The following is an 18,077-nucleotide window of genomic DNA, read 5'->3' on the forward strand; positions in this document are numbered from 1 at the left end:
AAAGCAGACTTGTGGGTGAAGTCGAGGCCACGAGCTTTCCTTGTTTCTTCTGGCCGGTTAAGGGAATTTTGAGGGGACAAAAGGTTTATTTAGCTAAAGATTAGAAATCTATATAAGAATGGAATTCTATGTTTGCATACTTTCTATGCTATTTTCATATGAGGTTCACACTAATGATGAAAACAGAAAGGAATCTCAAGTGCTTTTTACTACAGTGTAACTTATTTGTTTTGATTTTTACCACCTGTGTTTTTAGTAATGATTTATGAAGCACTGTATATTAAAGTTTTAAAATATTCTGCATGACTTTGTGAGTCACTTTTTTCACCCCTCACGATCACTACACCAAACCAGACCTGATAAAGTTCTAACAGTGACAGTTGCTGTTGTTTGCATTACTTCACAGCCAGCACACAAGGGGGCAGCATTGCTGCAGCGGTTCATTCAGGCAGAGGAAAGGAGGAGGAAGCTGTTCTGTGCCCAGAGCCAGGCTGTTCTGTGATGGCTTAATCACATCTGATTGGCTTATGTCATATTTAACCATATAGCTGTACGCTATTTGGTATCATAAATTGGGACATGACAGCAAGTCAGTGCAGCAATTTATTCCAACCTATTTAAATATTCATGGAAATACAGTAAATCAGACAAAAACAGTTTGTTCATATTTGGTATGACCGTCTTTCTTCTTCGACACAGTTTAATCTCTTAAAGATCTCCATATAGAAGAGAAACCAAAAGTTTCTCATTTGGGTTCATCGCTCCTCGGTCCTGTTTCTGCTGGTTTCCAGTACAGTTATGGTCTAATTTAGACCATAACTGTACTGCCTACAGCCTTTCCTCTTTCTCTTCCTTAAATGTTTCTTGACCACCACCCTTCCACTGAGACAATTTCTGCTGAGGCTTCAACGAACAGTAGATCAATCAGCTGCATCTCTCAGGTCTTTGCTGGATTTATTCCCATTTCTTCAGGATCTAGCTTTCAGACACTATCCATCTGTTCTAGTCTTTTAGTCTAGTCCAGTTTCCTAATATCTATCTAGCTATGTATCTATATATATGTAGACGAATACATAGATAAACATTACATCATCCTCATTGTGAGGTTATGCTCTTAAAGATAAAGTTCCTGCTCTTATTGGTGAGATTAGAGTGAAAACAAAAGTGTGTAATACAAAACTTTCATTTTCATTATTGAGTTTATTTCTGAGAGAAGGTGTCAAAGGTTTCTCACTGCAGCTTAGGATGCGCATGCGCAGGTTAGAGCATGAAACTTGTAAAAACCTGAGCCTTTGTAGCAATGATGCTTGGGTCTATATGGCTGTGACTGTGTAGGATGTTTAAGAGATAACTGTAGGATCTGACAGTGGAGATAAAGTGATGTGGGGAACTGAATACTCCCACTAGCAGCAGGGCAGTCTGGGAAAGGCAAACAAGAACAGCATGCTGTTCAGATGTGTCCTCTCGTTCTCTTTTTGCTCATTCCAGCCCGTGGGAGGAGAAGGCGGAGGAGGCGGAGGAGGAAGACAAATAGGAGGAGTGGGAGCCAAGGAGGGAAACAGGCATCACAAAACTTTATCTGCCTATCTTACAGCTGGAGAAAATTAGAGATCAGGGCGGGCAAAGCTTTGCAAACACTGAATCAAAATTGCACAACACCTCCATCACATCCATCTCTGAGCGTTGGTTGAGTTTGAAAAATTGCACTCATCTTTTACATCTAAAAACACTTCTAAGACATTCCTTTTTTTTTTTTTTTTTTTTTTTTTTTTGGCCTGTCCCGTTTGGCTCTTTTGCCATCAGAATTGTTGTCTAAAGGCAAAGAAAGATGCCCAACGGATTTACTTTACCAAACTGACCATCCCAGCCTTGCCGTAATGGTCCATTTGATTCACCTTTTATTGTTTATTTTATTTTCACTTACTGAATACGGGACAGACTTGACTGGGGGAAAGAAGGGGAGAAAGAAAGAGGGAAAGAGAAACAGCTGAGAAGAGGGACGGGGGAGAAGGGCAAAAGACAAAAACCAACAGAACGGGCAGAGAAAAAAAAATGCATATATCAATCACCTGGATCACCTGCTGAGAAAGAAAAAAGAAAGCAAGCAGAAGAGAACAAGAGTAATAGAATAAACAACATCACAATGATATATGGGAATATGACAGTAAATACTAAATGTTAAACATTATTGTGCAGCACATAAGATCAACAGAACACAGTGTGCTTTGAGGTAGGAGCCAAAAAGGGTGTAGTTTGTGGGTGTGATCACCCGTGTGTACACCTGTGAGCATGGACGCGTTTGTTTTTTGTTTTTTTAAAAGGTTCCTTCATGTAATAATCTGCTAGAGGGTGTGGGGGGGCCACAGCCCCGTCCTCCAGGGCGTGAAGCAGGTGTGGAGGAGATCAAAACTCCAGACATCCAGAGGCCCCCAGAACACAAGAGACCAAGGAAGACCAACAGAGGGGCAGCTGCGCCACTGTCCCGGAAAGAGCTGAGGAGAGTCCCAGATGAGGGCTCACTCAGCAGCCGCGGAGCAGAAGCCAGGGGGAGTTGCAGTGACGCGCCCGTGAGCTCCGCCGGCAGCCAGCTGCGCCTGAGTGACCGAGCCCCAGGCCGAGAGGCCGGGGGCACCCCACCTCCGAAGTGGCCCGAGCGAGCCCCAGGCTCCAGGCCCCGATAAGCGGCCGCCAAGGAGTGAGCCGGTGTGTACCTGGACGCCCATCCCCGGACACAAAGAACCACCAACGCACCGATGTCTGAGGGGGTCCGCCACTGGCAGGGGAAGTGGTGGTAGGGGGAGATAGGCCTCCAAACCTTGGAGGGCCTGAGATGTCCCCAGAGAGGTGGCGCCTGACACCCAACCTGACATATAGACACAGACATACAGGCACACACAGATACAAACATCCATTCCCACCCTCATGCTCTCATATGCACTTACTCCACACTCAACCAACGTGGAGACAGACATAAAGAGACGTTGTACACACGATCACACTCCCCAAGCGTACTCTACAAACCGGGTCTAGGTGCCCCCGCCCCTGGAGGGGGGAACTGCACCCAGACCCAGGTGGTGTTTCCCTTTTCCCTGCGGTGGGGGGAGGCAGACCGCCCCGACTCCGCAGCAGCAGGAAGGCTCCACACTCCAGACCGCAGTCGGACGGCCAACTCCTCCTCCTAGTCCTAGCCCCCCTGCTCCAGCAGGTCGCAGAGAACGGGGGTGAGAGAAGACTCCGAACCTCCCTCCACCCGCTCATTGTAATGTTGATGCATGTGTGTTCTAAGGTGCATTTAAAACCCAGGAGGGCTTGGAGCTACCTGCCAGAGAGCAGCAGGTAAGCGCATAGCCCCTCCTGCTAGCCCTCAATGTCTACGTGTATTTAAAATTGAGAGGTGGGCAACGATGCCAGGGGTGGGGTGTACACCCTGATGGTACTTTGGACTCCGTGTATCGTGCCCACCCCCAAGATCCTATATGTATGTGTAATGAGAGTGTGAGTAATGTGAATGTCTAAGTTGTGGGATAAAATTGAGGCAGAGGCAGCCAGAAGGGGACAGGGGGGGGGGGGGGGGGGGGGTAGCCTCCTCTGCACCCTGGTGACATACCCCTACTCCAAGGCCCTGCATGTGTGGGTGGTTGTGGTGGAGCGGGAAGAGGGAGGCAGCTGGAGATGGGGAGGGAAGGAAGGGAGGGGCAGGTGACCCCTCCCTGGGGCCAGCTCCCCCGCTGACCCCAGTAGGCACCCCCATACTCCGCGACCCGCCAGGGAAAGGGGGCCCAGGCCCATCCAGACCGGGCCCAGTGCAGCAGCGCCGCCCGGCCCCACAGAGCCCGGGACAGTCCACCCAACCCCACCACAGAGAAAACTGCACCCACCCCACCATCCACTCATCTTCCAGACTACATAAGACAATAAACACCCAGGCTGAGATCTTCCTCCACCTCTCCTGTATCTCCCCCTCCTGCAGAGGCAGCTCCTGAGGAGAGGAAAGCTCCTGCAAGATGTGACAATCTCCCCCACCAGTTGAAGAGCCCCCCAGGTGGCTCGACGCACCGGCGGCACCCTGCTCCAGGGCTGGGCCCCCATGCACCCACCCGCCCACAACCCCGGCAACACACCAACCAGGACCCAAGCCCCCGAGGCCCGGTCCGGGTCCCAGCCCAGAGACGGAGCGCCCCCAGAACCTCACGCCCATCCCGGACCCACCCAGGGGCAGCCAGGCTACCAGGTCAGTAACCCACGTCCGTCAGCACAGACCCTCCCCTAGCCCCGCTGCACGCAGCCGCGAGGAAACAGTCACCGGAGAGCCAACAGAGCCCCTAACCGGACATGACCGCTACCCCGGGTTGAGCCCCCCAAGGAAGATGCCTCCGGGGAACCCCCCGACGCCCTAAGCCTGTCCCTACCCCCACACCAATCACAACAGTGAAGGCGGGACCAAACTATGACCCCCCACCCCCACTAGGTGATGGAGCTGATCAAAGGAGCCCAGAGCAATTGATCTGATGTGGTGGCAGAGGCTGTATCAAGATTAATGTAATCTAATAGATAATTTCTATATTGGTTAGAATTAAGATTATTTTTATTTTTCCAGTTCATGAGGACTGTTTTCTTGGCTATGCATAGGGCAGTGAAAACCATATGGGCGATATTCTTTTCTGAAGTGACATTATCTAAGCTGCCCAACAAACACACTAAGGGGGAAGTTGGAATGTTACATTTCAGACACTTCGATAAGTCTTCACATATCTCGCGCCAAAACTTCTGAACTGGTGGACAGAACCAAAGAGCGTGGATATAATTGTCCGGTGAATTGGTTTGGCAGTGTGAGCAGTTGTTGGTAGACGTAAAGCCCATCTTGAACATCCGATGACCTGTATAGTGCACTCTATGTAATATTTTGTATTGAATTAATTGAAGACTGGGATTTCTAATTAGATGAAAGGTTTTTAAGCAAATCTGAGACCAGAAGTTTAGGTCTAAGTTAACTGATAAATCCGCTTCCCATTTTGCAATAGGAAGTGATATTGATTCATCTTCTAGTAACTTCTAAGACATTCCTGCAACTTAATGATAACTTGTATCAGCGCCGGTATTGCAAAGCATCCATCACATCAACAAAGAGAGACTAGAGGCTATTTATAACAGCTCTCATACAGTCCAAATCCCTCCCCAAGGCTCAGACAACATGTGTCAAGAGAAACTTGACAAATACAGCCAGGTGCTCTCCCTGAGTGTGTGTGAACAAGAGTGTGTGTGGGAGTTAGAGAGAGAGGAAATGAATGTGGGGATTTTTTTTGTTGTTGCTCAAACCCGATATATTACTTTCTGTGTCTGGCCATCAGAGCCAAGCCCAGCAGGAGGTGTGATATGAGAACTCTCAGCCTGATGTCCAGATCCTGCCAAATCCTGGACGGATCTGCCACCTAAATGTGGCACCTAAAATCTGACAAATGTTTCCAAACGTTTGCTGAAAAGTTCAAGGTTACAACAAAGAGTATAAAGGGTTCATTGATTTAAGTTTAATCTGTTTTGTTTTTTTGTCCAGACAATGAAAGGTTTTCAAGATATCCATCCATTTCAAACATGAAACATCTCAGCAACATTTTGACTGACTGAAGCTGATTTTGTGGCAGACATTTATATACCCCTCAGCTATCTCTCTGTGCAATCATCTCAAAGGTTTTGCAAAATATATTTCCACCAGCTCTTATTTTATTGTACCTTATAGCTTTCTGAGGAGCCTTCCTCCAGAGTTAATAACCACTTATTAGAACACTGGAGCGTGTTTTCAGACATTTCTCATCTGGTTGCACTCACTAAGCACAAAAAAGTGACAAAATAAACTGCATTCAAACCCTGGCTTCCATCTCACCGCTATACAGATGGCTAATAATTATGGAATGAGGTGGGTGTGAACTGTTGGTTGCACAGAGTCACAGAAATGTTTGAAGGCTGCTCTGCGACGCCCCAAGTTGGTGCGGGAGGGGAACGCCTGACCACCTCACAAGCAGCTGTGCATATTGTTGCATTCAGGCGTAATTAGCAAAGGTTTGCATACTAATGTGCTAAATTAAGATGCTGGACATGGTGATAGGATGCTGATTAGTGCAGCCTCACAGAACCACATCCGTGGCCTTTTATTCCAATCCCCGTTTATTGTTGTAAATGATTAATGGCATTGTTTCACCACAGTTGCAAATGGTTTATTTTCTCAAGTCGTTCCTAAACAGAGGGAGGGGAGGGTGCAAAGAGTGTGAAACAGACTAAAATACAGTTGAATTTCATTCTTATAAGGAGGCCCTTGTTACTGAAACTACCTGAAGCCATATTAACAGAGAGGAATGCTTGCTAAACTCGTTCATTTGGCTTAAACACATGGAAAAAAACAAGATTTTTTATTATTTTCCCAAACATCCAAGCCCAGGCTCGGAGGCCTTCCCGTCTCATTAACTACCTCAGAGCAGAGGCTTTCTCGTGGGCTTGGAGAGGCCGACTTATCCCCTCTCTGTGTGGTTTTTTGGGAGCTGGCTCCCATACAAGCGTTCATGGCAGCGGTTCATCGTTTCTGCACATACATACACACACTGGATCCTTATTAGCAATTACAACGCCAGAGGGTCTATTTATACACATCTGCTGAGACAGAGCACTGCAGCGGTAACAGATACATCCAGCAGCACTAATCAACTCCAGCCCAATCCCTGTAAACAAGATGAGAGGGCGGATAGAGGGAAGAGAGGAATAATGTACCAGGGGAAGGAGGAGGGTGAAGGCGGGAAGACAAAAATAGGAGAGGCGGCAGGATGGAAAAAAGAAATTAAGAGGGGAAGGGTAGAAAGAAAGGGATCAAGGGGTGAAAGAGGTGTAGATGAAGACTGGGAGAGTATCTGAGAAAGCCATCAATAATCAGTAACAGAAGTAAGGACCAGATTCTTCTCACAATAGCTGTTCCAGCTATTCTCCTGCTACACAGTCTTTCAAAGGAAAACTGAACTTCTAAATTAACATATACAGCCAACAGGCTGCTTTGGGATCCTCACCGGGGATAGAGATGACCCCGATTTACCCGATTTCTGCAAGACTCATTTTACAAACTCCCCACACCGGATTTTATTTTGCCAAAGCCAGTTCAAAAATGATAATGGGAGTGTGGAGGATTGTGATACTGTCCAACTGGAGTGTTTGCAGGTGACCACATAAAAAAATTAGTAAAATTAGGTGGCATTAATAATAATAATAACAAACAATAGTTTGCTGTTTATTTCACTCAAGGTCAAATTTTTCTTGACCTTCCTTGAAATGCTGGTAAAAAGAAAAAAGGCAAGAAGTCTTTTGGCTTTTTAAGTAGTGCAGCCTCTCCCCACCGTGCTGCTACTGCTGCTGCTACTGCTGCTGCTACTACGTACTACTAAAGCCATTAAAAATGCAAGAATGTCTGCTCCACATTTAGTCAACCTTTTAATACTTTTAGAGGATTTGGGAAGCTTGAAAATTGATCTTTGAAAACAGCGGCTCAATATTTTGGGAAATACGCTAATTTGTTAAATTACAATCAGGAGCTGTTTAGCATAGCTTAGCATGAAGACTGTAAACCTGGGGAAACTGCTAGCCTAGCTATGTCCAAAGCAATACTGCGACTGCAACACACCTCAAAGAAGTTAAATTAAATCATTTTAAATAACAGCAGATTTTTTTTCTAGATGAGGTAGAGGAAGAAAATGATGGGAACACCTTTCAAAAAAAAAATCCATATATTTTTTAGACTTATCAAATTTAGCATCTTAGCTGCTAGCATAGACAGGTTGTGAGTCTATCACGGGGCTTAAACAGAGAGACTTAAGTGAAAAACAATGAAGATTAACAATACATTAAAAGTGTTGAAATAGCCTTTTCGTTGTGGAAATGAAGCTAGCTTCCTCACTTATACACCAAATGGAGTTTGAAGCAGGGGACTTCCTGTTGTGGTGCATGTTTGAAGTTGAAGGCCTCAGTTTTTATGCTGAGCTATACAAACTGACTGCTGGCTGTAGCTGGACAAATATGAAAGTGGTATTTTCCATCTGTTTACACAGAGATTAGTTGTAAGCAGTTCAATCAAAGGTTATTTCCAAATCTCATATTGCTGTGGTTAAATAATCAGAGGCCTAAAGGGCTCGATAATTATCTTAGCTCCTTTGAGCTCCTTTTGCAGGATGGTTTTTTCTCCTATGATTTAAACAATAGTCATTTTTAGCCATCTTTGCAGTATCATATTTAAACTTGGAAGCAATTAGGAAAATTGCTTTGTTGAAAATTGCTAACCTTGACTGAATTACTGCCATTAGAGCAAGAGAAATCCCTCTTTCTAACGGAGGGGAAAAAGTGAACAACTCTTTTAAACTCCTAACAGTTATTACTAATTACCTGCGAGGGTCAGTTTTTAAGTGAGTGAAAAGTATACAGTTGATTTCCTGTTCTAATTTTTTGTCTTTTAAAAAATCCCACTAACAGGTTTAGCAGCTGATGGCCGGCTGGACATTCTACCACGTGTTCACAGGCCGGTGCGGGTGTAAGGAACATTTTCACAAACACACCTTCTAATTTCTTAGCAGACCAGTCCTGTAGGAAAAACTGATGTAATGTTGGAGGAATATTAGCGTGCTGCCAGAGGCATAGGCCTAATGTATAAACTGGTGCGCTCCAGATTAGGACTTCCATAGCTTCACACATCTGATACAGATTCACTGTTAAACTGAAGGATGTAAAATATCCCTCCTGTCCCTCGGTGCTCTCACGCATTGTCCTTTTTAAACCCCCTTCTAGAAATCGGAGGCTGGATTTAGTCAACCAATGTACAAAATTCCAAAAAAGCTCTATCATGCAAAGAAGAAGCCATATGTACATAAGACCCAGAAACACTGCCATCTTCTCTTGGCCAAATCTTATTTAAAAAGGACTGAGGCAAAGTGGAAACTGTCCTGTGCAGCAGGATGGCTTCATAGTAGAATCTGAAAGCTTAACCGCACTGCCTGCAGTCCAGACCTGTCAGTCACAGCATCACAAACTGAAAAATACAACAAAGAACACCCAGGACTGTTGAGCAGCTAGAATCTTATATCAAAACAAAAATAGGACAATATTTCTCTCCCCAAAGTCCAGCAGCTGGTCTCTTCAGTTCCCAGATGTTTGCAGACTGTTGGGAAGAGGGGGATGCTACGCTGTGGTAAACATGGCCCTGTTCCATCAGTTTCATAATGACCTTATATGTTTCTTAAAATTCAACATTTTTTCAGTTTAAACATTTGATATGCTGGGTTTGTGAGATCTGCAAGACACTGCTTTTCCGTTTTTATTTACATTTCACTCAGACAACCGAGCCAAACTCCAGAATAACATAGTTCAACAACACATTACGAAGAAAGACATGAAGTTTATTACAGATATGACAAGAATCATGATTTTTAAGGTTTCCAGATATTTCTAGCACAAACATCTCTGGTCATGTCTTGTTTTAATGTTGTTGCCTCTGCACTTTGATTTCAACCACAATTAAAGTGTTGCTACACTTTTTGCTGTCAGTCATCTGTTCCTGCTTTTTCAGGTGGATGATAGGATGCTACAGATCCTTGCCATGACCTCACCTGCTGATTTTGTGCTCCACCAATCATAAAAAAATGACCTTCAAACCGCCTCCAGCTTTTTAAACAGGGACAAGGTCAGCATGCAGCGTTTTGCACTGCCACCAGGGGTCGCCAAAGTCAATAAAATTTCAAGAAGATTTTAATAAACATTTAGAAGTTAGAACCTGCTGTGGAGCTTGTAATTAATTTTATGTGCTGTTCATGTTTAGTGATAATTTAAATTAAACTATAAGAATGGCACTTATGTGTTTTATTTTTATTTACATGTTTTATTTATCCTTCCTTTTCATGCTGTCAACTGCTGCGGATCCCGTTCACAACAACTGGATCTTTTCCAAGAATTAGTCCATCTTTCTAGCGGCATTCCCAGGTCTGTGTGTGCATGAGTTATTACAGCTGTGAGACAATTATTTTCCAGTCTTTAAAAGGTTCATGGGTCTAATTTTCTTTTTCATGCTGACACAGCGGGTCTGTGTTGGCAAATTACCCTGGTTTCCACCGTGACGGGAAAAAAAAACCCTGGAAGCCCTTCACCTTAAGTGCTGTGTAAGTCATCATTAGTGAATGTGTACTGCCTGCACTATGCTTTCTTTATGATCAGCAAAATTATTCGCACTTTAATAAATTAGGCCTCAACCACATGAATCATGTATGTGCCGCTGGGAGCCAGGAATAAGTGTGCTCATCACTGACTGCGTTTGATGCATGTACTTTTGTTTTTGACAATGCTTATGGTCACATTTCAGGCACTAAAGGCTGTTTACCATGAAGCTATGAACTTAACTAAAGCTGCAGATTTCACACAAACATCTGAGGGCATCACAACCACAAAGATGTGGTATTTCCTGTGCAGAAAGCTGAGAGGGAAATGTTTGAAGCCACAGTGGTAGCTATTATTATCATCACAGGAGGCATTTAGATGCACAGCACCCCACTATACCAATTCAAAGAAAAGTAACCCTACTTATTCGTAACTTCCAAATAAAGTTATTCAAAAGCAGGGAACCTGCTTCGACTTTCTTTCCCCCCCATTCAGATCATTTAGTTTTCCAATGCAGAAATTAAGCACTTTTTCACTGCTTTATATTTGTAAACATCCATAAGTGTTAAATAGATTTGCTTGATTAATATAAAAAGTTTCTGCCTAAGCTTTTGATCAATTCTTTTCTACTGTACCTTCATTATCATTATTGGACTTTACTGATGCATATCTGGCTTGTAAGTGCTTCATATTTTTATTGATTTGTTTAAATATTGTTTCTAATAATGTCTGATTTCCTTTTTTCTAGATGTTATTTTACTTGACTGATTGATATCTTTGATGGATTTAAAGCTGTTCCATTTTCTTTTAGAAATACTGGCCAATCTGTTTGTGTAAGACCTTGATCTGGATGTTGACTGTGTAATAGCGGATGTTTACTGCTGTATGCACAACGGATGCACTGGGGGGAAATTCTTAACCGGTACTGATACGGGCATCTAGTTCAGAACAAATTTACATCTGTTAATTCGAGTTTGGTGAAAAATGTAATCAAAAACAGAATGCTACCTGCGATTTGCATATCTCATAAACTCATATGTTATTCACAATAGAACATAGAAAACATATCAGATGTTTAATCAGCGAAAATTAACCATATTTTAAGAAAAATGTTGGCTTCTTTTGAAGTTGATGACAGCTACGTGTCTCAAAGAAGTTGGGTGCCATCAATAAAAGGCTGGAAAATCATGTTCTTGAACATAAAATTGTGAAGACTTTGAGTGTCTCATCCTCTACGGTGCATAATATCATCAACAAATTGAGAGAGTCTGGAGAAATCTCTGTGCGCAAGGTACAGGGCTGCAAATCAGTAGTGGGGAAAAATGGATGTCTGCACGCTTCCAGTCCTCAGGCGGCACTGCATTCCATAACAGTGTGATGGAAATCACCGCATGGGCTCAGGAACACTTCCAGAAATCACTGTCTGTGAAAACAATTCACTCTGCTGTCCACTAATGCAGGTTAAAGCTCCATCATGAAGAGAGAAAGACAAATATAAACATGATCCAAAAACAGACCCATTTTTTTGTGGTCTGATGAATTGACATTTGAAATTCTTTGTAGATCATTGTCCACCTGTTTAACAGCCTTCTTCATCTCTGATGTAATGCATGTTATGAGGGTGCATTGGTGCCTAGCAAATTGTGCACATCTGGAAAGGCATCATCAGTGCTAAAAGGTATACACAGGTTTTAGAGCAACATATGTTCGAATCCAGATAAATCTTTTTCAGGGAAGGTTTTGCATATTTCAGCACAACAATGATAAACTGCATTTATCATCTATTACAACAGCATGGCTTCATAGTAGAGGGATACAGGTGCTAAACCGACCTCCCTGTAGTCTTTAAATGTTGCAAAGATTTGTTGCATCATGATACAAAAATTGCGACAAAAGAAGACGCAGGAGTGTTGAGCAACTAGAATCCTAGACAAGACAAATATAGGAACACATTCCTCTCCCAGACGTCCAGCAGCTGGACTCCTCAGGTCCCAAATGTTTACATCATGTTTTTAAAAGAAGAGGAGATCCTACACAGTGGTAAACATGGCTCTGTACCAACTGTTACAAGACATGCTGCTGCCATCAAATTCAAAAATATGTAACTTTTTTCTTTAAATGGTGTCTGTATCGTCACACATCGTCTCAACTTGTAGTTTGTCAGCATGGTCAAGCTTGCTAAGTGCAGTACAAGACCGTAAATAAAAGACCGGCCTACTGTAGCTTCTGGGTTTGAAAAGCTAATTCCATAAAACATATTTTCTTTTAATGCCCTGAAGGGGACAACTCTGAAAACTAAAAATTTTATTGTGGCACTTCTGGGAATTTATCAGCTGGTCTTCTTCATAGAAATACAGATGTTTATATCATACTAGATTGCAATCAATCCCTGATAATGTCTCACCGGCATTATCATGCAGTTTAACCGGAAAATAACAAGTGCTTAGACAGAACCTTCAGCATGTATGAACAGGCTTTTTTTTACACCGTATGTCGCAGCCAGTTTGGAGGAGAAGCAGAAATAAATGACTTGATTGCCAAACATCCTCTGCATGCCTTCATCAGCTGCCTGAGTGTCTGAGGCCTTGCTCGAGATTTTCCCCTGACAGCGAGCCTCTTTGTTTAAGACAAAAAGGGTGACAGCCAGACTGACGGACACACTGCTCATCTGTTGTGGCTTATTTGTGTCTGTTGCCACGGCAACCGTCCTGCTGTGACGGCAGAGGGAGAGAGACGATGGTGGCTGCTCTGCTTTTCAAGGGCAAAACTCTGGAAACCAAGCGGAAATTTGCGGCGAGCTGCAAAGACTCAAACCGCCCATCTAACCAGCGGCCTGGTCAAGGTTCAGGTGTCGATTCCTTTCAAAAGCCAGCTACTAAAATGGAAACATTAATGCTGCTGGGATGAAGTCATAACTCACATTATCTTCCATTATCATAAAACGGAACAAAAACAGGAGGCTGATGGGTTATTCTTCTTGGCTTGACCTGGTAATCAGTGCATCTGCACTGGGCATTTATTTTTAGCTGTGGGTAAGGCTTTACTTCATAGGTTGGGACAATGTTGATAATAAATCTCTCTTTAATGTGTCATCCTGTGGATTAGCAAGTTTTGTGGGTCCAGAAATAGACCTTTCATGGCATCGAGTTCCCACACGTGTTGTGTTTTCTGTCACACATTTTTAAAATGATATCATTTAGAGTGAGAAGTGCGAAGAAAAATACACAAGCTCATCACAATTGAGCTCCGCCTGCTGATGAAGATCATCTAATCCAAACAAAAGTTTATCATCGCGCAATAACTACTGCTGTGTATTGTATCTGGCTGTTACTGGCTTTTATTCCAATATGTTCTCCTTATTTTCCAACAGCTAGTTAGATCTCCATGCATAGGATCAATTAAAGTTTGCAGAGAGTCAATGAGCAAAAAACTAGCAAAAGAAGCGACACAAATTTTAAAAAGTGTTTAATCAGACTGACCGCCCTAATAAAAAGATGAGACCAGAGGACAGTCACTTCATAACATATAATGGGAATGCAAAAATCAGACGACAGAGTTCAAATTCATAAAATAAAAGAACACGCACACAAAATGTGTCTGAACGAGAGCACGGTTTGTTTGCTGGTTTTGATTGTGACTTCTGAGCATGCTGGCTTCTTCCATGTAGTTTCCAGGCAACATTTTCACTGCAGGGCCCCTGAACCTGACAGAGACGCCAAGAAAAACACACGTCAGAAGGAGCAAAGTACAAGAAGGGATTTGCTTACTATCTTTGTGTATGAAAATGGCATGGAAACTATAGGAGACGAGCAAATGTAAGCAAATGAATGAAAGGACGATGGACGTGAATACCTATTTATTTATATGTGTGGCTCTCAGCTCCACCGCGTCCAAATCCTGGAAGGAAGAAAGACAGTGATTTTTAGAAAAAAGTGATTAAACATTGGTTAAATTGTTAAACATTGCAGGAATCTAAGACAGAGCAAATCCTTTCATTTGGTTTGAGAGTTTAAAGAGACGTTTAAATGTTTTACTGCATGTGCGATCAGCTGATAAGTGTGCTCTGATAGGACCATTTCTAGTCTACACAACACAGATGCAAAACATCATCCCCAATCAGGGCGCAGCTCCTGAGTCTCAGTACCAAAGGTGACTGCGTCTGTCTTTTATAGTTTTTTGATTGTGCTGTTCGAGAGGGGTCAGAGCGAGTTCAGTTATTGTGTAATCTGGATTATTCGAGCTGAATGCGCTTACCTTTAGGTCCGAACAGAGCAGCGTAGCAGGGTTTGTTACAGTAAGGCTTGCCTTCATGCTGTAAGAGGCAAACATGTGTCAAACCATCTGGAAACAGTAAAGCTGTTACTGTGCATGTCTGCATTGTGAGTGTATTTAGAAGGTGGTTTTAGTAAAGTAAAACACTTCAACGTTATGCAGATGTGATAAAACCGTGCACACAGGAGGTGAAACTACAGGATATTTTCATGTGATTTGACTATCTCACCTCTGCGTGTGAGCCTGGTGAAAGAGTCTTGCTGCACTTCTCACATCTTAGGCAGGGCCTGTGCCAGTCCTTTCCCAGTGATGTCACCTTCTCGGCTGCAAAGCACAAAAAAAATCAAATGTAATCACAGCGGACTCTAACTTATCATCCCCACAAACACACATAGTATCATCTGGAGAGGACACGGAAGCTTTCCACGATAACTTACTGGGCCAGTCACAATCTGAGGCGCATATGGGGTATATTAATAATAGGTATACATATTAATTCAGTGTCTGTTTAAAAGTTGGGTGTGGTACTCGAAGCCCGAAGTGTCCCTGAGAAGCGTCCCTCATAAACCCTGATATAGCCAGTTTTTAATCAGATTGTCAGGGCTGTTCTGCACAAAGATCCATCATAAGGACTGTAAACGTGGGAGGGAACCGTACTCAGCAGAGACCTATGTTTCATGTATGGAGAAGACAAGTCACATGCTAACATGTGGTCGAATTGCAGCCAAGAAACTGCTCAGGTTCAGCGAGGCAGACCTCCGAGCCATAGAGGGGTAACTGAAGACAAGATTAGCCTCTGCAGATTTTCTAAAAATTAAAAAGTGAGAAAGGACAGCGGATGCACGAAAGAATGAAACTGTCAAAATGTCAGGAAATGACCTATTTAGTTCCCAAGAATAGCCCGATGTGGCACGGGGTTATGCAACAGATGGTGGATGCAGGGTGGGGTCAGCCTCTCTCTCAGGCCAACTCATTGAAAATTTTTCAGCTGAATGCGGTGGACAAAAAAGTCCGACCCTGAAACAATGACCGTGCTTAACTTCAAATAACAAACCAATGCGCTGAGCAAACAGTGGCTTGACAGTGATGTAGGAGAATATAATGATGCACATTCACGCTCCCTTGATCGCGTATAAATCTGATAGTCTCATTGTTTTGTGCGACAGCTGCAGTATTTATTTTACCTCATAATATGACGTGAAATTAGGCGAGCCAGACAGAAGAATAACGAAGTTCGCTCTCAGCTTTGAATCTGCAGCTCGTTGGAGCAGGTCCAGCATACACAAACATGCAAATCTGAATGGAGAAACGTACCATGGGAGGGGAGACTCACCCACTTTTACTTTCAAATAATTTCCCAAATTATCAAGGACAGGCTGCTATGCTAAAAAAGGAGAAATAAACAGGGAGTTTTAAGCACTTAGAGTTATGAGAACTTTTTTCTGCACGTGTTTATAAAAGTACACTTATTTAGCGAGTTAGATGAGAAAGCAGATAACAGCCCGCATTTATTTCTGTCCAGAAAAAAATAACTAGCTGCTTAGCCGAGGCTCTGGCTGATTAAAAATATCCGTTATATGTGGGTAAATTAAACACACAAGACTCAATGTTAAACTTTAAAGATGCACGCACAATCTCTACACATCCTAATCAACACACTGCCCTGCTCCCAACAGCGGTCCTGCAGCACAAAGCACGAGTGTCTGAAAAGTTTCCATCAACAGCAAAGTATTTGCTTCTTTTTTCTTTTGACTTGGACCTCCATCATTCAGGCAGGCAGCGGTAGCCTGATCGTTTCCATCTGAGAGCTTGCTGACGTTAAGATAGAAGAGCAGCAAAAGAGATGGAAAAAGATGCGAGGGGAGTGAAGTGCAATAAAGACAATCGCACACTGATGTGGAAAGGAGTGAGACGGTTGTGCAGACAATTCAAGACAACGAGAAGATTGTGAGCACACACAAAGAAGGCAAAGCTTTGTTCTAGCTTTCTTCTCCTTCGGCTGGATATAAACTTTTTCTTTTCCTACACTGGGGAAAAAAAGAGGAAAAAAAACAAGCCATGTCTGACTAGCTTGTTCTGACCAAAACAAATTGGTTTGCTTGTATTGGCCAAGAGGGAAGAGTTTATCCATGAGCAGGGAGAATGGAAAGTCACACGGACCATCCATCTGACTGACAGTCCAAAGACTCGTCTTTGTATTTTGCATTGGCCTCAGCTTCTATACAACTTCCCCAAGAGAAGATTTATCTGTTGCGCTACTGAGCAGGAGACAATGTGGTAAATGGATTAAGACACAAATAAACCTGAGCGAGCCCCCCTTTTTCCTACCCGGATGCTGTAACTGGTCCCTGCTTTGAGAGCATTCTCACAAGATAGACGGAGGTGTATTTAAGCAGAGGAGAAACCTGTTTCCTTGGTCTAGTCATTATTCACGGAACTCATCCCTCATTAAGGAGGACAAACCACTTCCACCAGGAGCAAAGACCTCAAACTCTAAAGTAGTCTGACAGCAAGAAAGCTTCCAGAGTGCAGTGACCTGTTAAAACTGCTATTTATCTGTGTAACTATCTGATTACACTTAATTTATTATTAGTGATTGTCAAAACTTAAGTGTATTCAGTATAGATAATATTATGTATCACAGGTGTAAGCAATAATCTAATAATTCATCCTACTTCGTGCATACTTTGACTTCCTGTAAATTGCGTATTTTTGAGCAATTTAACTGCTTTTTTAACGCTAAACTCTTCCAAAAATACAAAACATGCACTATTTCTTATTTTCTAAACATTAGCAGGTTATTAATATACACCAGGAAAGCATTATATACAGGTTTACTATTTCCCCCCCCCCGTCTAATATGCAAGTGAAAGGCATGCGTCTCAGTCAGTCTGTCAGACTCTTGGTTTCCTGTTTCGTCCTTTGTACAAAAAAGCCACCGGTTTTTAAAAACTAGAAAATCCCGGATGCTTCTCACAGTGTTAGTACACGAGTAAAATTGTAATAGAGAACTCAGATCTTACCGAAGTAAACTTCCTTCTCGCACTTTGGGCACTTCGGCATTTTTGTTGCAGCTGTGAGTGATAGTCTGGAGGAGAGAGCAAAGTCTTGATAAAGTTTCCTGCAGCTGTCACCGGCCCACCTGTTCGCTCTGACTGACCACGCCTGCTCTAAAGTGCAGATGTTGCCGCGCTCCGTGCTGCATTTATAGCGCAGAGGAAATAGTTCGACTGTGTTTTTTTCCTGCAGTGGGAGAGGCCTCAACCACGTTGTGTTGAAGAGACGTGTACGTGCAGAGCACATGACACGAGGAACCGAAATTAAAGAATGAGCTTGCTACACATAAAGTGCATTTCTTTTTGCACTATTATAAAACACGGTTTTGCTTTGTCCCTGATTGTGAGCTGCAAATTGAGCATTTCTTCTTTTCAAGGTCACATGATGAAATCGATCAAAAGTTGCTCTGTTTTAATGTTGTATAATTAAATAAATATAATCATGTTAAATTGCTGTTATCTTCTCCTTAAACTAATGAGCGATCAGTTAATTAGAGTGTAGCATTGCATACGATGAATTATTTTAAAAACACACTGAATTATTCATCCCCAGAAAATCTTCTGTTCATATTTAAATCTTCA

At 42.9% G+C, this 18,077-nt stretch overlaps 1 protein-coding gene across 1 annotated transcript; it reads right to left on the reverse strand.

Annotated features, from left to right (window-relative positions):
- Positions 1-13,615: 13,615 nt before the first annotated feature.
- Positions 13,616-17,627, reverse strand: crip1 (cysteine-rich protein 1). Its single transcript, XM_080870866.1, has 5 exons — positions 17,463-17,627; positions 14,669-14,763; positions 14,422-14,479; positions 14,020-14,064; positions 13,616-13,870 (listed from the first exon to the last, which is right to left on the reverse strand). The coding sequence occupies exons 1-4, from the start codon at positions 17,500-17,502 to the stop codon at positions 14,024-14,026; spliced, it is 234 nt and encodes a 77-aa protein (XP_080726992.1). The 5' UTR covers positions 17,503-17,627; the 3' UTR covers positions 13,616-13,870; positions 14,020-14,023.
- Between the last annotated feature and the right edge of the window lie 450 nt (positions 17,628-18,077).

Source organism: Rhamphochromis sp. 'chilingali', assembly GCF_963969265.1.
Source record: "Rhamphochromis sp. 'chilingali' genome assembly, chromosome: 21".
Classification (NCBI taxonomy): domain Eukaryota; kingdom Metazoa; phylum Chordata; class Actinopteri; order Cichliformes; family Cichlidae; genus Rhamphochromis; species Rhamphochromis sp. 'chilingali'.